This window comes from Rhea pennata, chromosome Z (genome assembly GCF_028389875.1).
Source record: "Rhea pennata isolate bPtePen1 chromosome Z, bPtePen1.pri, whole genome shotgun sequence".
Classification (NCBI taxonomy): Eukaryota; Metazoa; Chordata; class Aves; order Rheiformes; family Rheidae; genus Rhea; species Rhea pennata.
The window spans coordinates 71,198,046-71,219,215 of record NC_084702.1 but is presented as its reverse complement, the minus strand read 5'-3'; the positions used below and the strand labels follow the sequence as shown (position 1 = coordinate 71,219,215).

Below are 21,170 nucleotides of genomic sequence, written 5' to 3'. Positions count from 1 at the left end.
TCGTGGTTCACTGGAACACCCAGCGAAGGGATTTGTCTCTGCCCTCTAAGCAGACTTTCGCATTCAGAACTCACATTACCTGGCACTCGACCGTTGAGTTTCAGTATCAGGAACTACTTGTTTCTCCTTGGATCCTCTGTTTGGAACCAAAACCACATTCTACCTGGTTATGGTTATTAATATCTTGAGATGAAGCAGTAGCAGCACAAGAACTAGCAGCCATCAGAGAAAACTATTAAAGAACCACATTCAAAGGAAACCAAAGGAGTGGTTCTTCCCGCAACAGCCCTGTGAAACACCTTACCAAAATATGTGGATGTCAGGAGTTGACAGAGGTCTAAGAGAGACTGGGGAATCACTTGGAAGAGAGATTGATCGGGAGTTAGTAAGTACCCAAACACATCAGGCTGAGGACCTCCCATCCGGGCTGATTACCCTTCAGAGCTGGAAGGATATTAAGAGGGAGATCTTCATGAAGCATAGCTCCTCCTCCTGTTCTTACTTTTTCCCCAGCCTTTGCTTATTTTTGTTAGAAACGGAATGGAGGGACCATCGCTCCGAATTGTTTGTGCTCTTCCTAGGGCGATCAGCTAGAGCCTGTGTCAGGGAGGGTGGACTGTACGTGCAGAAAACGACTCCCACGAAGACGCCAGCAGGAAGGTGCGTATCCAGCAAGTTCTCTTACACTGCAGGAGTAAAACAAAAGAAAAAACAACTTCCCCTTCCTCAAGTACTGTCGGAGCAAGGACAAACCTGCCCTGGGCATCACCTGGCTGCAGCACTCCAACGAGAGCAACGCCTGGAATACTGTGGCCGGCGTTCCTGCTCAAGGGGGACTTCTAACTCTTCTGCAAATAAACTGTGCAGTTTATAAAGCATCTAAGTGAGCAGACAAGATGAATTGCTCCAATTGCCTTCACCTTCTTGCAGAAAATCTTATATTAAGTAGCACGGAGTCACGGACACTTAAGCATTCTGCTTGAATCTGTAGCCTTAGCACTGCGCTAACCTTGCCTAGCTAGCTCATTTACATTTAATTTCATTTCATTCCTTTTTTCAGTGCTCACTACAGCAATTAACCCGCCGGAGCAAAGCCAGTCATAACTCGCGGGCTACAAGGAGCACTTTCCATGGGTGCTCGTGCCCGAGACCTCCGGGTCAGCCCTGGAGAGTTTAAAGGAGACGGTGGCTCTCCTCAGTGCACTGCGCTGCGCTGCGAAACGCGGCTCGTCCAGGGGACGCGCAGCTCAGACGCGGAGCGCCCGCCGCCGCGGCCAGCCGCGGGTGTCGAGGCGGAAACCGCGGCGCGGGTGATTTCCAGGGCCGTGCGAGGGCTGCCGGTGCAATGCCCCGCGCGCGGCTGAACGCACCGACTCGGTTCGCTTCAAAACCCCCTGAGTTTCGGGTTCGGCCCCAACCCCCCAGGCGAGCCTGCCCGCTGAGGCCGCGGCCGCGGCCGGGGCCGGGGCCCAGCGCGGCCGCGGGCGGGACATGGCGGCCGGCCCCGGAGGGCCGTTGCCGTGGTTACCGCGGCGGCGGCGCCCCCTGCCGGCCGCCGCCGGGGGCCGTGGCGGCGGGTGGCGGCCGCCCGCGGCGCCGCCCCGTCCCTGCCCTCAGCGGGGCGCGGCTCGTCCCGCCGCTCGGGCGGCTCCGCCCCCGCTCCCGGCACCGCCACTACCGCCGCCGCCGCCGCCTCGCCCGCCTGCCCGACCGGCGGGGCGGCATGAGGAGAGCCGGGGGCGGCCGGCAGCCGAGGCGCCGCCATGTCGCTGCTGTGCGTGCGGGGTGAGTGGGCGGCGGGGGCGGGCGGGCGGGCGGGCGGCTGCGAAAGTTTGCGGCTGAGGACGGGCGACCGCGGGCTGCCGCCGCCGCGTCCCGGCTGGAGGCGGCTCCGCGGCGGGCGCCGTTGCTCCTGCCCCCGCCGCGAGGGGCCGCGCTGCCGCCGCTGCGGCGCTCCCTCAGCCTTCGCGACGCCTTCGCCGAGGGCGGGCGGTCGCAGTGGCGGTCGCTGCGTTCGAGGAGTCGGGTGAGAGGTGCAGGTGTGGCTTCACCTTCAAAATGCCGTCGAGGCGCGGACGTGCGATCTCGGAAGCCCGCTGAGCACCTCCGGTAGGCGTACGAAGTCCGCTTCGAAGGCCTCGCCGGACGCCTCTGCTGAAGCAGGTTCTTGCTGGCTCAGGGATGCTCCGGCGTGATTGAGGCTTCTCTGTTGCTTTGGACGTGCCGTGGGACGGAGGCGTACGGAGGAGCAGGGCGACGGAAGAGCCTCGTTCCTTCAGAGCGCCGGGGCGTTTCTTTGGTGCGGAGAATGTCTGCTGGGCTAGAGCACCGGGCGAGGAAGGCTCCGGAAGGAAGGTGCAAGGTGCTCTGAGGTTTTGCGAGGCAAAACTTGCGTGGCTGAGCAAAATAGCTGCTGTTCCTCAGACATGACCCCTCGGCGGAGCTGGCCGCCGCGCCGCTCGAAGCCCTGGCCCCGTCCCCCGGGGGCAGCCGCTTCCCACAGGAGAAGTCCAGTACTGGGCTTCTGAGGGGAGATGTGTTTCTCCATTTGGTGGCCTAGAACAACATGCTTTTGTGTTTGGCCCATTCTTTGCTTAGGGATAAAGATATAAAGTTTGGAAGAAACTTGAGGACTGCAGAATTAGTGATGAGAATCATCACAGCGACATGTATATCTTTAACTTCAGCTGCAGTGCTGAGAGAGTAGATAATGTTGGCAGCAATTCGAATGCTTGATACTGAGCAACTTTGTTATAAGCGTGCGGAGTATAGTATTTTACTAACCTTGAAGAGACACATTTCTTGAAGTATTCATGATGGCAAGAGCGAGCCAAGGAAATTTCACAAGTGCGAAGCATGAAACATAAAACAGCGGCATGCTGAAGCAGGGTTTTCGGAAAACCAAAATGTATACTAGAAGCTGTGATAGAGCAGTAACTTTGGGGGCAAGCAGGAGAAAGCTCTGGCTGTCACTTCTAAAAAGTGATACTTTTTCTTGCATTTGCCCTTTCTCCTGCAATAAACGAGTCTTGCTCAGAAAGCAGTGCAGCTGTTAATGGAAAGAGTCACTCTTCCAACTTCCTTATAAAAAACGGTGCACATACAAGGCTGCATAATAATGTGGGGTTGGATGCTGTAAACCTGAGATTAAAAAAGACAAAAATAACAAAAAAACTGTTAAGGAAATTTAAGCGACAGGGACACTCTTAATTGCCTCTAAACTGCAGTTTAACAGATAAAAGGAAATGTGGAAAAAAACCTAAGTGGTAGTATAACAACAAGTCTGGCAGCCAGAAAGATAGTGTTGTGATTCAGGGACTTCCCCCTCCCCCTTGAATTACATGCATTAATAGTGTTTCAATGAATGGATAATCTAAAACAGTGCCCGCCAAACAAATCTGGTTGCTGTCTTTGTTCTTGGAAGAGTGGCTAACATAGGTAACGGATATCATCCGGTAATGGATATCATTTTTAGCTGCAAGTTTCTCTTCCTTTTTCTCCTGGGAGATCAAAGCAGATGCAGCACAAGGCTTCCCAAAAGGAAGTATCTGCCTTGGGAAGCACCTGTTGGAAAACACTGAACTCTGAGAAACTGTGAATCTGGGCTCGCCTGAAGGTACTTAGAGGATGTGTGAAATGAGCCAGTAGTACGGGCTGTGGAAGTAGGAGCAAATCCAAAGGATTTTTTTGGAGGAGGAATCCTGAAAGATGGAGAGAGTTCAGTTGAGGTGGAGAACAAATCCTAAATTTTATGTAGTTAAGGCTTTTAGAGGGGAATTCTTTGTATTTTGATTCTACTGCTTGAGTACAAAAGAGATTGCGTATATTCCTGTTCAGGGCAGCTGTGTGTGGATTATGTCTGATAATCTTCTCTTGGCATAGTTTGCTTTATTAGTTTGCATTTAGTATTGTATTTGTGAATATATCACATATTGAATAAAAGTAATCCCAGTGAAACAATCTAGGTTTTCACATCAGTCTTTCATTGTTAACTTCCTTGGCTTGCTTTTGGAGTCTTGATTTTTACCTCAATCTTATTTCTATTACGTTTTTTTCTGATCTTTCCTGTCTTTATACAGATAGAAATACCTGCTATCTCAGCACAGCTTGCAAGGGTCATCCCAAAGGAGGACCCTCCTGAGGATGGATTGCCTGGTCTTGGGCACTTCATCATCAGTTCCTTTGCTGTTTGCATCCTTTACATTTAACTCCAAAGCCTTTTGCTCACCCACTTTTATTACATCTTACGTTGCCTGTAGCTCTTGCTATCTCAAGATAATGACGTAGTTCCTTAATAAATTCAGTGATGGTTCTCTTCTCGTCTTCCTCCTCTCTGCTCTGTGACAGCTTATGCTGTGACTTCAGTCCCTCTGTCTCCCTAGCTTCTTGGCCTTATCCTGCTGCTAATTCTAGTAACATTTATGTCTTTTAACATCTGTGTCTCTTACCTTTGCTTGTCCTGCTCACAGCATCAATGTCTGAAATATTTCGCTTCTCTGCTGCGGCAAGGATATTGGCAGTGGGGATCTTGCCTCATCCCTGTGCGTGATACACAGCTTAGTCCTGAGATGGTCTAAGTGCTTTTTGTCTGACTAAAATCTTGGGGCCTGATGTGCAGTGTCTGTTTGAGATTTAGCTGCCTGAGGTACTTAGGAGATTGAATTAGAAGATCTGTTCTGGTCTTTTGTTCTGAAATGATTGATTGCTGACTATTATTTGAAGTGACACCACTGTGAGGGTGGGGGCTTTCTTTTTTGGCGTGCCATTTACATTGCTGCTGCTATGAAGCTAGTTGCAAAGGCTTGCTTATCTGCTGATGTTTTTGATCTATCAGAATAGCAAGAGGTATTGGAATACTACTCAGTGAACTCAATTGCGTGTTCCTTTACTGATAGCAAAATTAAGGTTCTGAATATTTGATCACCAGTTTAAACTCTTGTTAGTGTCCAAGTGAAGGAAACAAATGGGAAAATGATGTTATTGATACTAGAAATGAAAGCATACTAACCCTGTGAAATATCTAAAAATATCCATAACTCAAAGCAGGTAATCAAACATCAAGGCTTTTTCTTTGCATTAAAAGACTTTTTCCCTGACACAATAGCCTCAACTCATGTCTGTGTTCTTTGTAGGGCTGAATGCAGCTCCTCCAGCTCTTGATGTCGCAATGGTGAAGTGTCATTGTACTGCTATGTTGTGACTGTATTCTAAAACGGTTGCAAAACTGAAAAAAAAAAAGACCTGGCTGCCTTTGTATAGATCAAAAGGGGGAAAAAAAGAATTGGTTTCCAAATGCAGTAGCAGAAGTTCAAGGTATGAAGCTTGGGCATGAATAAAAGCATAACGCTTCATGGATAAATTGCTGTGTAACTCTTAAAAAAGCTCATTTTCTCTAGTTGCAATTAATCGTGAAGCTGCCAATGGATCTACTATTGGAACAATGTAAAATGCATCAAGAATTTGAGTGTTAACACTAATGAGTCTTTACTACTGAAGGAACTTCTTTGTATTGAGTCTTGGATTTGAAAAACTGAAGTGTTAGTTGGTGGCTTATTTGAAGAGAAAACTTGAAAGCTCTCTTGCTTCTTCTTGTTAAATAATAGGACTACTGAAAATCTGTATACAAACAGTGTTTGGCTTGTTGTGCACCAATGTTAATTCATTTATCTGTTTCAAACCTTCGCTCTTTCAGCTTTGAACGTTGTCATACTGCAAAAGTTGCAACTAACGGTTTGGACTTTGTTTTAAGTATTTGGGCACTATGAACTGCTTGAAAATCCTCTGCAGTTTCCAGTGGGATAAAGGCAATGTGCAGTACTGCTTCCTGAATTGGAATAGCATGTGCTTTCTCCTTGGTCACCTGGTGTCCTTTCAGTTGACTCCTTCAGCTTGAGCTCTGCCAGGTCAAACTTATTAAAGTTCTTTTTAACTTACTTAATTTTAATATGCAACACACTGCTGGATTTATCCAAATGCTGGAAGTTGTTCATTTTGTATTGTGCTAGTATGCAAATTGCAGTTCACACATTGTCATATAAAGTCCAGGCAAATGAAACTACCTCCTCCTTTTTTCTCAATCCAGCACCTTACTTCAAATATTTGACTTGGAGGCATGTGAAATGCCTATTTCTGCCTGCAAATGACCTTCCTTTTACTTTCCTTTGAACTCCTACATATTTTACTGCTCCCTTGTTACCAAATTTAAATCATTTTGAGAACTACTTTAATCACTTAATGAAAGCTGCCCTCAGTGCTCTTCCCAAAGAGCTGAGATACTTGGAGTGATGTACCTATTGCTTTTTCCTACAGGTAATTAATTATGTGGCATTACAAACAGATGTGCTGGCATGTACATATAGATTGGGAGCTGCTGTGAAGGTGTGTAGGGATTTCCTTTACTCTCTTTGATAGATTGAAGCCTGCTGGTACCTGGCATTTTCTATGAGTGGAAGCATGTGAAAGCCCTTACTGTCCTTCTTTCTTTTTAGATAAGCTACAAACTGCCAAAGTCTTTCTGGAAGGTTTCTTTTTAGCACTTGAATTTCTGTTGGTTTTCTCTGCAGCCTTTATTTTCTGACCACACTTCTACAGTTTCTGTAGAAATGAAATTTGGGTTTAATATTCTTGTGTGGATCTCATCATCATTGAATGGAGAACTAAAACCTGTTTTATTCCTATTCATAGCTCTTGCTTATCTGTGCATGCATTTTCCATCGTTGCCAAGGACTTTGCTGAAGTAATGTTTCGTTTGTGTACTGTGACTTGTAAAACTTGGCAGATGCTTTCTGTGATACAGGTTTCTCTTTTACAGCTGCATTCTGGGTGTTCAGATCTCTGTGTTGAGCAGGATTTCACATACATTTTCTTTTGACTTGGGCCCTGCTTACACTTGACCAGGCTGTGGTGCATAATGTTCCTTTTATTATTTGCCTCTTTGCCAGCTTCTGTGTCCTGATTGCTTTTTATAAGCAATGAATGCTCAGTCTAGCATTGAAAATATTGGAACATGGCAGGCATTAATACTGGTGTTTGGGGAACCCCACGAAATGTGACTTTACATTCAAGCAGCTAACCACTACTCTGTTTCACTGGCTTTCCTGATGATACATCATTTTACGCTTTCGTAAGAACATCAGGCACTGCTGAGTCAAATGACTCCAAAACCTCTGCCTGTTATATTTGTGTAGTTCAGGTAAGTCTTTCCAAACCAGTGTTGACTAGCAATTGCTATTTCTCGATATGCATTGATTGCTGCATTAGTTCTTGCAGATATTTCTGGCTAGAACTGGCAATGTGCTCTCTTATCTGTAGATACTTGCCCTCCTGCAAGGCTGCTCTGAGTATCGCTGGGAGGTGAGTACTCCTGGTCTCCTTAGAGCCTTTTTTTTCTAATCATTCAGGATGCATTTAATACAAACATCACTGTAATACAGGCTTCTTCAGGCGACACCTAAGTTATCCAGTTATCCAGACCTTCTGATAGTTATTGTTTGCGTCTAGGATGTTTAATCACTTTTTCACTTAATAAGGGATGCAAAGGAATTTGACCACACAGATGTCCTGCCTCTGCCCAAACATGGGACAGATGTTTATTGGATACCTGACGCTTCTTTGCCATTAGCAGTTTGCCCTCTTAGAGCATTCACTGACTAATATCCTTAGTATTTTTCCTTTAATATAATTGTTTTTTTATATCTAGCTCTCTGACATTTTCCCCACCATCTAAATTCTTAATGTTGCTCACTTGTACTGATACTGCTTATTTATCCTATGCTGTACTATGATTTATATCATTTGCCACTGTTGGAGTAGGATGGACTCTTATGCATAACTGTTCTTGTTGCTTGAGGAATAGTTACTTTTTGGTCCCCTGGAAAGCTCTTTGTAAATAATTTCTGTACTTAATATCACAGTTTTGGTTCAAATTTATTCTTCTCAGTGAGTTTTGTAATAATTATCCTCAGCTTTTGAAACTAGCCCCTTTGAAATGCCTCCTGTGAATTGCTTGAGATAGTCTTTGGACTAGCCATATTGCGTTTGATTTGATCGCAACTACTGTAGGTAACTTATCAATGACTCTTTTGTAGAAGTAATTGTATTGGGATTCAGTTCTCTAGCTGCCTGCTCAACACTTCTTGAGTTAGGAATCTACCTACAAGTTTGGAAAGAACGGAAGAATTACTCGTAGGCATATGAGCTCTCCAGTGTTTGCCAGTTTAACATCTTTATGTATGTCTAATGCTGTCTATGATCATAGAATCAGTAGGGTTGGAAGAGACCTCTGGAGATCATCTAGTCCAACCCCCCTGTTCAAGCAGGGTCACCTGCAGCATGTTAAACATGGTTGCATGCAGGTGGGCTTTGAATATCTCCAGAGAAGGAGACTCCACAACCTCTCCGGGTAACTTGTTCCAGTGCAAAAATGATGAGTTCACAAATTTCAGTAAACTACTTTCTAAGCAGGGTACTCCATATCATAGTATATTATCCCAAGCTTTTATATTTGTAGTTCAGGTAGGAGGTAAGTGTCAAGTTAAAAAAGTTTTAAAAAAAAAAAAAAATCTAGTTGTTACTTCAGTCAAAGATACAACTGAGGTATTATAAGGGTTACTTGGTGTATTGCAAAAAACTGAAATGCCTTCGTCCTCCAGGCTTTCAAAACAGATTCCTTAATGTACTTTTAGGTAATTTTTTCCCATTACTAGCTGCAAGTTTCAACTGAATAATTATACTTTTAGCTAGCAAATAGCATACTGAATATCTGCTCATGTTAGCAACTGTTTCCTACTTGTACATTGTGGAGTGCAGAGACCTGTTATGAGCCCAAGTTAGATGAAGAGAAATCCTCAGCTGAGGAAATCTTCTGACTGATGTTAGCTGAACTTTGTAAGCACTGTGCTTTCTCACAGATTCACGTCCTGTGGTTATGGAAAATGGCAAGGAATTGGAGTATGGATGATGGCACTAGCAGGTTTGCTCTGACAGGTGGGTGAGAGCATCTTAACGAAAGGAGGTGATGCCAGCCGATGGCTGTGACTCAGTTTCTAGCACACTGTTTTTGAGCCTCCATATCCATATGTTCGTTCTTTTCTCAGAGAGTTGGAGTGGGATTTGAAAAGAACTGTAAGAAAGTTGGCTACCAGCATTCACTGTGGAAGTCTGCATTTGGAGCCCCACAGCTTATGGAAATCTCTTACTGAGGGGGAATTGAATTGAGCATATGTCCCTCACACCTGCTTGCAGGGATTCCTTCTGATGGCTGGGACCTAAATTCATAAAAGTCTTAGTATTACTAGGCAGGGTTACATGGGTTAAAAAATTAAGTGTTAACAAAGTGATTTTGTTCCCTTTTTGCCCTCTGTGTTTGGGGAACGGGGCATCTGGAAACGTAAGATTGTGTGATCTTTTAACAGCTTCGTCCTGACCTCAGACCCCTGCTCCTCCTCCTTGCCGCTGAGCGGACCTATATGAATACAATGTGGATTGGGCTGGAATGGGATTTCTGAGGTGGGATAAGAGGAAATGTCTTGAGATAATCTCCAGGCTGTAACTGTTGGTACCTTTTTAAGAAAAGTTTAGTGTCCCGCCTTGACTGGGTCTCTCTAAGGAATACTAATTTCAACCTTATTACTTGAAGCTTCTATGACTTAAACCCCTTATTTCTTTATAGCTAAATGCTCTGCTAAACAAACTACAGCATTGAGACATAATTATTAGGTATAAAATAATGGAAGAATTAAATTTCTGTGCATTGGTAGACTCGATGCTTATTTTCTCAATTTAGGTTGATGAAGTAATACCCAGTTTAAGCTGCATCATTTAGAACAAACAAACAAAAGGAAACAACATTTCCATGTAAAAGGACTTCGTGGTCACCCCTCTATCTGGATGGAGTCTACAACATACAGACAACCTGTCTTCCCTTTTGTTGGTCTTTCCTGAAGAAAGAAGTTTAGGTCTGGAGCTAAGTGTGGTTACCCATTAAACCTCTCATCACGCTTTTAATTCTTGACCAGATTATTCCAAAACTACTCTGTGTACTCGGGTCTTTCACAGTTTTGGTTGTTTTTAAGTTGCTAAAACATATTTTAAGGTTATTTTAGAAATGTTGCATGTAATCAGATTGTGATGCAGAGTTTATGTGTGAAGAAACCCTGAGTTAAATTTCCCTAAGGCTATATTATAAACTCAAACTTTCTGCTTATCAAACATAGCGGTTTTCAAGGAGAGAAAATGTGTGTGAGTGTATGTGTGGATGAGTATCTAAATATTAAAATATCTAGAAGGAGAACCTTTTAGTGATGTTTCCTTTCCTGGGGGCATATTTAAACCACAGAACATGTTTTCAGAAAATGTCCAGGGACTTTAGACTTTCAGTACCTGGGATGATTCATTTTTAGCTGTCACCAAGTCTTCAGACTCCCTGTCTGTGAGCTCTTTTGTTGCAACAAACACAGTTCTTTTCAAATACAGTCTCTTTGGACTGTTACAACCGCAGTTTCACTAGAGATTTGCAAACTGTTATTCTGGAAACCTTGAATAACTGTTTTTCCTAAAGGGACCAGGAATGCTAGAAACTAGTTGAGATAATGCCAAGGTACCTTATCAGCTTTGAGTGAAGGAGGAATTTGATTGCTGAGTAAAGAACTGCGAGCAGTTTGGAAAATTGTAATTCCCATTTTCTTCACCCTCTCAATATCATAAATTAGTCTTAAGTGTGAGGCTTCTTTAAGAGGAAACAAGTGGCGGCCTTCTGAAGATGTCATGGCTTCTGCAAGAGGCCCGCTTCAGGTGGCTTCTTTGGAGAGTCTGAGGACCAGAAATTATGAGAAAGCTGAGACTCCCTTGATTTTTGGATATGGAAATTGTAATATCAGCAAAAATCTTAGTGTCTTTTCATAGGGCAATATATTCTTGTTATTTTATAAAATAAATTCTTGTCATTTTCTTGTTCAAACATCCCCCAAAATTGAATTCCTGATCCGAACCTGAAACTTGTAGTGCGTCGCTGGAGTTTGGCATGCAGTATGGATATGGATCTGATGGGGAGGGGGAAATGGATGTGAAACAGTAGTTTTGTTTCAGCCTTTCCTACTTGGTATAATTTGCTGCGTATGAAAAGTTTTATTAGATTTTTGACGTATCAAATTATTTAAGTGTGGAGTCTGTGTATGCTGCATTTTAGTTGCAGATCTTTTTTGAGGAGGTTAGTTGCTTAGAAAAACTATCGTGATAAAGCCAGAATGAATTGTTGTAATGATCTAATATGACCCTCTGTAGAACGTATTTTTTTTAGTGTAACAACAGACAGTCTTTTAGAAAAACACCAGGTTTTGAATTAAAATTGATGAATTTACTGTAGTTCCAGGCAGCTGCCTATTATGCTACTTGACAAATTCATACTTTCCAGACTGAACTGGTCATCCAGCTTGCATCAAAACAAAAGAAGTTGGTGAGCCTTTTCTTGAATTGGAGAGGCTATTATGAAATCTGTATTCCCCCCCCCCCTTCAAATACTTAATGATTGGAAAAGATTAAATTTGTTAATATTTTTGTTACTTGAGTAGAAGTACTTGGCTGTTGTATCGTGGCTAGCCTCTCTATAACGAAAAGTGCTCAGGTATCTTTTCCATAGTAAAAGAAGATGAAGACATGGCATGACTTATCAGATTGGTATGTTCAAATCAATGTTTTGTTACCCTTTGGCCCAGTAGAAGGACTGTGGCTTAACAGAGCCTTAACAACAAACTTTTTACTTCTGTTGTAAATCTGATACCATTCTGTATATGTCCGATGTTCTGTCAAAGATTTAAAAGTGTATTCTGGCTTTATTGGAGCAGAGTAGCACATGATGGACATCCAAGTCTGTTTGCCCTAACCCTGTGCATTCATGCTTGCTAGGGGCTTGCATTATATTTTTTCTTGTAGCGCATCATTGAAATGATGGTAGTGGAGATGAATTATTGATTACGTTGATTCTGGAATGGCAAGCAATGTAACTTGAAGTAAATTGTGACAAACATCTTAATCAGTAATTTATCTGAGTTTGTTTCCAGGAAGCTACAAGAACGTTAAGTGTCATAAAGTGACATGTGGGCTAGGAGTAAAATGGTGAGACTTGAGCTGTTGGTTTAAAACTTGGATCTAGCTTTCGTAGGGTTATCAAAAGTCCTGTGGAGTGGGAGGTATGAGGGCAAGGTAGATGCTGGAGGGAATGCTCTGCTCTGGAAAGAGAAGAATAAAGGTGACTGGCAATATTCCACTGTGTGTTAGTGATGCAAAATTGTAAAGCAGCATTAGTGTGGATAAAGGAGAACCAGCTGGGCTGAAATTACTTTGGAAAGAGCTGATAAGAGATTTTGCTGTGATACTGCTAGGGATCTACTGCATGTACTGCAGGATTTAAATGTAGGTAAGAGTCTTCTAATATGGTTAGAGAAAAACATTTATGGCTTTGTCACAGTGAGAGACTAACTCCCCACACCAGAGAACAGATGCTGTTGGTAATGGTTGAGTCCAGAGAACTGTGTTAGCTGTCAATGTCATCGAACAGTGACTGAGATAAAGAGATGAGTAGAGTTCACTGTAGACATGTCTTTGAGAAGCATTGAAGATGCTGCAGAGAATTTGGGCCTGGAGGTGAACTTGGTTTGAGTGATCATTGCTTAAGTTGTGTTGAGTTAAATAGATGCACAAGTAGACCAGCAACTGTTAAACCTCTAGAGAAACCAAAGAAACTGGTTGTTAAAGTCGGGTTGGCAGAAGAACTGGGAAGCTTGGATATGGAGAAGGGCAGGGAATGCTGTGAAGTTAAAGTGGCAAATATTAGCATCTCAAATAACAAGCAGAGGCCCAACCTAGGAAATGACCTCAGAGCTGGTGATTCATCTGATCATTGCGTCAGGATATGATGAGCAAACAGAACCTGTGAGAGGTGTGGGCAAAAATGAATTTGTAAAGGAAGGTGTATCTTGGAGATCAGGAAATTCAGTACTAAGGCAGAGGTTTCCAATGTAGCAAATGATATGAGTTCTTGCAAAGGATATAAAAACACGTAACAGGCCCTTTGGTCGCATAAAGAGGGGAAACAACCAATCTCAGGAAGGAAGGAATCGGACCACAGTGCAACAAGGACAGGGTGGAGCATAAAGATGATCTGGGTATGGTCTCTGAGTTGTAGGAGTTGTTTTTTGTGAAGGTGACATTGAAAATGATACATGGGCATATGGGGTGGGAGCAAAAGTTTAATGCCGTAATGCATTTGAGTCAGACACATCAAGTAATCTGTAGTCCAGAGCAATAAAACATGACACTTGAAATCAGAAGTCTGGTAGCAGAAGTTTAAATGCTGCTCTAAGCAAGCAGTGGCATCACCTAATTGGAGAACAAGAAAGGTGGTTTCTGTAGGTTGGCAGAAGGATAAGGGGATGGATGATATGGGCAAGTTTGGGTCTTGACCTCAAAAGCAGATGATTCTGTGTTAATATGCACAGCTTTAAAACCAACTAGAGAGAATAATAAAAATTTTGTAATTTGGTATAAAATGCAGTGAGTGTTGGCTAACTTCTTGTTCTAGACGAAAGCATGCATCTGTTGGGGCTTCTTATGAATAACTATAGCAGGCAGGTCCTTTTTTTTTTTTTTTTTCCTTCAAGAAAATGGGAATTGGTAGAAGAAACGTGAGGTGGATAAAGAGCTGGGTGAAGCAGAAGCTAGTAACACCAAAAAGGCTGGTGAGAGAAACAAATGTCTTTCCCGTGTGACATAGCAAGGAAAGTAGGAATGTGTTCGTTAAAGCTGTTGCTGAGCCAAGTCCTGATGGCATAATTGATTTGGAAGTAGATAAACATAATATATGAAGAATTAAATGAGCCCGAGGACAGCCATGATGCGGATGGGTGGATATTAAGCAGCAGAGCTATGCGTGTGAAGGCAAATGGCAAGAACCTCTACTAGAGCAAGGAGCTCGGTGATGAAAGGAGGGCTGTTGGGTAGTCCTTATCGCTCAGCACCGTGGTACCAACTGGTACAGAGTGACAGTGGGAAGAGCAGGAGATGCATTGAGGGGAGTATTCCTGGCCGCAGGGGAAGGGCAAAGGCACGGTGGGCTGCACTGGTGGTTCCCATCTGGGAAGGCTGAGCTCTGGCAGGCCTACATGGAGAGGGTGAAAGTAAACATGACTGCTTCTCCATTCCTGTGAGCCTCTGCTATGGGAAGGAGGGGAGCATGTGCCTTTTTCCACCTAGTAAACACAGGCTGATGGGAATCTATGGCTTTTGTAGATAAATCCATCAGGAAAGTAGACACGGGGGATAAGAAGAGCCATTTAAGATGGAGGACAGCATTGGCATGAGATGCAGTGGATACAAGTGTGTCATGAATTGAAGTCTAGGCTGGAAATTAGGGATGATTTTCAAATGGGTTAAATGACCCATAGGTGCTTGTGAGAGCAGAAACTAGACTCAGTGACCCCAAAGGGCCTTTCCAGTCTGGTGATCCTCACAGCTCTAACGTCAGGATGCTGTGCATCACTTCCATGGCAACTACTTACTGTGGACAAATTGTACGTTAAGGTAATGTTTTTTAACAAATGTGTTGCTGAGGTATAAATTTTAATAATAAAAAGACAAACTACATGTGGGGAAACTTGCTCATACGAAATTACTCATACGAAATTGCCACTCAAAGCTGTTTTAGTTAATGATTTTGGTACTAATGACATTTAGCCTGACGGAATTTCACTTTCATTTTTTTATGGAGGACAAAAGGCAAGCAGACAGCATGGGTTTCAGGAGAACCATCTTGGGTATAATCCCTGTCATAGTAACACCTGGTTATGATTCAGTTCTTTGCATATGTGTTGCATCTAAACGAAAGTTTTGGCAGGTGAATGATATGTTTGGGGGTGACAGCCGTGCAGCTATTGTAAAACTGCCATGGTAAGCATCAGTGCTACCGTCCCAAATGGAGTGAAAATCCAGTGCTTGCTTGGGGATCTGCCTTTAGGCTGAATCTTAGAAAACACTTTTTTTTTTTTTTTTTTTTTTTTTTTTTTTTTTTTTAAAGGACCCATTCTTCTCAGTTACCTTGTGGAATATTTAAGTGATTGATGTCCCAAGACCTTTAAAAAAAAAAAAAAAAAAAAGAAAAAAGAAAAAAAAGGAAAAAAAAGAAAGAAAAGAAAAAAAAAAGTTGATGCTGAGCTGTCCTGTTTCTCTGTACCATCCAGGGACTCGTATTTTCAGGTTGAGAACTGCTGAACGTGAAGTCAGGTTTGCAAAGAATTCCTCTGCAAACGCTGTCAGATCTTAAGTTCCCACATGGATATCTCATGTCATAGTTTTCAAAGTAGACGAGTCCTGCTTCGTTAGATGTTGCAGGAAAGCACAGGTGCTGTTTTTTCCTGGGAGCTTATCAGTTGCCTTAGTATGGTGGATTTTTGTTGTTGTTGTTGTTAAAAAAAAAAAAAACAAAAAAAAAAAAAAAAAAAAAACAGTTACTGAATGCAGCACAGACGTGCTGTGGGTTTGCTTCTGAATTCCCTTTTTGCCCAATGCACTAAACTTGCCAAACTGAGCGATGATGTTTATTGATCTCTCCCCTTAGCGAGACTCCTTTCGGAGCAAGGTAGCGCTCGGTCCGGCTTGGCAAGGAGCAGTGTCCAGTTGGTTGATTCCCACCATGCTCTAACGTAAATCGAAACTGCCAGAAGAGATACCGGGGCTGCGACTGGGTGGCCATCGCTTGCAGTGTGATTAGTCAGCAATTTTTCTTCCAGGGTGCTTCTCATTTAACCTAAATTTAAATGGGGAGTGTAGAAACCAGAGCCATGTGCTTTTGTTGACCAAGGACAGAGGCACACTCCAGCCCTCTTCCCCTCTTCCCCCCCCCCCAAAAAAAAAAAAAGCACACAAGTTCTTTTATTCTCTCTAATTCCTGCTTTTTCTTCTTGTTTGGTATCAGAAACATGTTACCTGTGTCTTCTAACAGCGATTACCTCCCAGTGAGCAGGCTACGTTGTTTAGCCCAGTAACTCCAGCAAGTTTCTGGTCATTTAAGGGGCCTTTACCATTAGTTAGTATGTCTGAGCAGCTGCTGAATGCACTTTGTTTTGGAAGAAATTATTCTGTGAAGAAGTGAATCTTCTATTTACTTTTTAAGTAAGAGAAAAGAGAACTCCAATTTGTCTGCTCATCTGATTTTGGAGTTAAGATTTTGTGTTTTGCTCTTTGGCTTGTTTTTTTGCAGTGAAGCTTTTCTGGTGGACTAGTTGAATTATTGGCTTGCCAGCACAGTCAGCTCACTAAAAGTGGCTTCTAGCAGGCTTGATACATTGTCTGTTTCTTGCTCCACTATAGGGCAGGGATATGGCTTTCATTAGGCATGTTTCCTTAGTCTTTGACAGCTGTGGGCATGTATGAGTTGACATCTGTCTTATGTAAAATAGTGGGGTTTTGAAGATTTATTTAATTGAGGTATTTCCATTAACTTAAAATAACCTATTTCTTTCAAACTCTGTGAGGTTCAGAAATATTACTGGGCACAAAAAATTGTATTTATCTTCAGTATCTAATTCTGAAAGATTTGAGTTTTTTTTTTTTTTTTTTTTTTTTTTTTTTTTTTTTTGGAAACAGGCACTGATACAGGAGTAGAGACACTATCTCTTCTGGCAATAAATTAAAAATTCAGGAGAAATCTGTAACCTGTAAAGAATCCCTTAAAGCAAGGGAACTGAAGCAAAATCTAATAGAAAATCTCTTTGGAGGGAAAGTGACACATACAGTAAGTAACTCTCTAGTATTTTGCATCTAAGCTGCTTTTTTTAACCAATAAAATAAAATAAAGACTGCAACATTGGACAGAAGAGACAGCCTGGATTACTGGTTAGTTCACCTCTTGCTTGGGGAACCAGGTCACCTGATAGTTGTCTGTGTTGCCAGCATCAGGAGGATTAACCTCTTATAATCTCTGTGATTTGAATAAGAGATTTTGTTCCTGTCCTCACTGCTCAGTTCAAAGCAGCTGCTGAACAGACACTTGAATGAATCTTCAGTAACGTGTCTGTGTTGATCAACCAAGAAAGGAAGAAACTGATATTTGAGAATTTTTCTTAGGTTTTTATCAACTAGCTTAAGTGTTCAAATGTTAGGTTCATATATGTGGAGCTGTTGTCCTCTGGAATCAGGGAAGTTGGCTGCATCCTCAGCTGCCTTTTTGTTTAAAAGGTATTTTGTTACACAGATAAAATCAAATCCATTTCTCCATCACCAACCTCTGCTTTCGCTTTGGAAAGCAAACTCTGGAACAAGGTGTCATCTCTTGCTTTGTAAGCACACCATAACAGAATATCAGCATGTATTTGTTGCCATGCTTCTCAAGAAAAATGCAAGTGATCCAGTCCAAATCACATGAGGTGATGACTGTTTGCCTGTGCTAGGTCAGTCGAAGGCTAGGACGGGTTGATTACTCAGTCATCTAATGTATGTGAAGCCTGGAAGAATGGTGGTGGTAGTAATGAGAGGTTTAACTCCATTTATAATCCTACAAATTTTGAAGAAAATTTTTCTTCAGCTTATTGTGATTGTGGGGAGGCTGTTTATTAAAAAAATGTATTTGCTGTGTCAACCATGCAGATGAAGAATCATTTTGTTATAGGTATTTGCATGGGCAAGATACCAGGCTAAAGGGCCTAGTGGTGCAGCCCATTTTATCCTGACACCATCTTCATCAGTTGTGTGTGCAGCCATGTGAGTTAATGTAAACTCCTGCTGAAGGTGTGTAAAGAATCCCTTGATCTGCAGGGCAGGAGATACCTGACGCTTGGGACCCGATTTGAGGGTGTCACTGGTGTCAAAGCACTCTTGGGGAAATGTCACCAGCCAGTTTGAACAGTGGGATTGTTGGACTTACTCTAGTCATGTTGCTGGTGCAGGGAGAGGCAGTAACCAAAAGTTAAACTGTGAGATGGCCAGAACATCTCTGTGGGGTATAGTATAGTATTGCAAATAACATAATACTGTTTTGATTGCAGCTCACTTAACTTTTGTGAGAAGTAGGGGCAGAGGAACTGATACTTCTGGGTCTTTCTTTTCTTGTTGAAGAGAACCATCTGAAAATAGCTTGAGTTCTCCACTGGCAGTCTCTGAGCCTCTGCTTCCAGCTTTGAGTAGCAGAGATGTTGAGGTGACAGCTAGAACTGGAGTTAAATTTCAGGTAGATGTTAACATGTCTATGTGAAGGCTGCAAAGAAGTAAAGCATAATTCCAAATAAGCATCTGAGTATACTGACTCTCAGCTTGCTAGAATTAACTTGTCAGTTTGCATTGAGATCATGATTATCATCAGATAAGTTGAAGAGGTGAGTAATGAGGAGCCAGGGCTCCTTGGAGAGCAGCACGAAGGCTTGGTGTACTTTGAGATACCTTGTGTCCAGCGTAGGCTTGAGAGCTGGAGCAAATACTTTTGGTGCAACCTTTAAGGTCTGATAGCAAGATTCCATGCTAGAGGGAAGAATCTCTTTGGGCACTGGGAAGCTGTAATTCCAACGAGCACCAAAGCTGGCAGGAGATGGTCTATGAGTCTCAGCTTATTCTAGTGATCTCAAAGGTGACTTGAGCTCATCTGGTTGATCTGCTCTGCATTGGCTGGGAATGTCTCCTGAGACTGACTCTGTCAGATGATCTGTGGGATGATACAGACAGGGGAAAGGGGAATAGCTCCATAGCCTGAAAAAACAGGTGTGACTTATCTCAGCTGGTTTTGAGAATTCCTGGGTGAGATGTTCTGCATTCTCCTTAAACTTCCCCTCCTCCTCTCTCCTGCCTAGCATATAGCCAAACACACTGCCTGGAACTGGAAGCTTCTTCACTTTTTCTGTTTCCCAGTATAGTTAATGTAAAATCTGGAAAGTCTTTTTATGAGCTGTTGGCATTCTGGATTCACTGGCAGTGCTATTCTGTTACAGGGGGCTGTAGAGTTCAGGGCCTTGTGTCCCCACTTTCTTTACCGTTTTTGAGCATCTGTTTCCAGCTTTTTTGGCTGTTCAGTTCATGAATACGTTCTTTTTTTCCCAAGGCAGAAGGAACAATACACTCAAACTTGTTTCAGCTGCTGCTTATCTGAAATCAATTGAATGCTTCCTATGGACTTTCAGGAAGCTTTTCCTAGGATAATGTGTAAGTAAACTTCCTGCAACTTCCTTACTGCAAAGCGGAAGTTTCGGTAATGGCTGATGCTCCATGTAATACTGATGCAAGCTGTGGTTTACAAAAGAGCTCGTAGTGTTTTATGCTGTTTATTGATAAGATCCCTTGAGTTTTTGGTTAAAATGACAAACGTGTTTTAAAATGCTGAAATCTTTTTACAGTATAGGCTTTGTGCCTAATGGTCATGGTATATTGGTCCTATTTTGCCAGCACCAATCCTGTTCTGAGCTGTGCTAGCTTTTTAATAAAAATCACCATAGATCTTTTGAAATTCCAGAGATGAGAGGAGTTCTGGGTCTTGGGCTCTGCTGTTCGGTGACTATCTCTTCCCTCCCATCCTTTCTGAACTGTTATGGTACTAGTTGCTCTGTTCAGAATTTTATTTTCAAATCAACAAATGCATCTCGACCTTGCTGCCAGCTACTGTTTTCCTGGTTAGTGCTGATGTAAGGATTCTCTAAGAGCAGTCTGACATACACTCATTTCAGGGAAAGAAATATTACAGGTGCAAGCCTCTTTCCTTTTCCTCTTCTATTTTTCCCCTGTTGTGGTTACTTTCTACAAGTTGTTTTTATCAGCTTAAACCTTTTGCATATAGTTCCATTTTTTGGTGTCCTGTGTCTTCCTAGGATACTTTGTTTTTGGTTTGTATTTACGTGGTGAGATACAGATTTGGTTTTTCTGCCCTAAGTTTCTGTTCATTCACAACTGCAGTCCCCTTGGTAATCTTTTTCAGTTGATGCTCTTTACGAAGAAATTTCTCCAGAACAGCCTTCCGGATTTCTGCAGGAGTGTCCTAACTGCATGGTGCCATTTTTTTCACCTGTGAATTTGTTTTTGTAATAATTTAAGAAAAATTTTAGGTACGTGAATTCTCGAGATAAGCAGCAAACAAGAATGCATATGAAACTCTTCAGTTCAGGAGCATTGAAACCTGTGTGATGTTAAGTCGGTGAGTCAAATCAAATCTGGTAACAGATTAACCCATAAACAAGATCCAGATGTCTCTCCAACTGTCTGAATCTATTTTGTCATTGAAAGTGTTTAGACGCCTATATACATTAACTGCCTGCTGCATTAAACCATTGTAGAAGGTAAAGATAATTTGAATTGTAACTCCTGCTGCTGTCTAAAATCCCTTTTAGAGAAGTAGGGGCTTTTAATAGATGGTTTCTATTGCTGGTGAGAGTTGAGCTATATTTAGAAAAAACTACACACGCCCCCCCCTCCCCCCCCCCCCCACACACACCCGACTCGGCAAAGGTGTCTGCACAGCTGGTCCTCTCTTTCAGCTGTACTTTGAGAATGTGTTTTTAATTGGTATATTTGCAACTGTCAAAAAGGATTTCCTACTAAACTTAAACAACAAATTTAAAGACTATCTAGTAACTTTCGTAAGGATAGAAGTGGAGCACTGGGAAGTGTGGTGCAAACAGAGCTATGTTGTATATGTTACTAAGTTTTGTTCAGGAACTGAGCTGGAAAGTGACAGTGTCTGCAGGAGGTGTGAAATGACTTAGTTCTCTAAGGTATTCAGGCTGGATGATTGAGCAGAATAGTCAGATTCATCTTTGTTTTGATAATTGGTTCCAGTAAAATGTATTAAATGCAGAATTGCTCAATTTTGCGTAGATGGGCTATTATATTATTCATCTGTCTCTGCAGGTACCTTGCCCAGGAAAGACACTGAATGGGGAATACTTGAGATAGCTGCCACTGGGTCACCCTAATGCTGAGGGGCTATGGCAGTAATTAGTAAGATTTAGATAAGACTATGATACATAGCATTTAGTGAGGTTACTGGGAGGGACACGTATGTACTTTCTGTAGTGCTTTTCTAGATTTGGTTTCTAAAATGGTACCAAAGCTGGATGGGATTAGTATGAATGTGTCTACCCTTAGCACAGGAATCTGGAAAACCCTTCCAAGGAGTGTCACCTGTGTCTCAGCCACTATCAGTCACC

General features: G+C 42.5%; 1 protein-coding gene across 2 annotated transcripts in view; it reads left to right on the top strand.

Annotated features, from left to right (window-relative positions):
• The first annotated feature begins 1,732 nt into the window (after positions 1–1,732).
• The window catches only part of UNC13B (unc-13 homolog B), a 212,838-nt gene continuing 193,400 nt past the window's right edge, over positions 1,733–21,170 (top strand). For both annotated transcript variants that reach the window (XM_062599298.1, XM_062599297.1), the window contains exon 1: positions 1,733–1,785. In XM_062599298.1, coding sequence (XP_062455282.1) covers positions 1,764–1,785 — 22 coding nt within the window. In that variant the 5' untranslated portion in view covers positions 1,733–1,763. The remainder of the gene's footprint in view (positions 1,786–21,170) is intronic.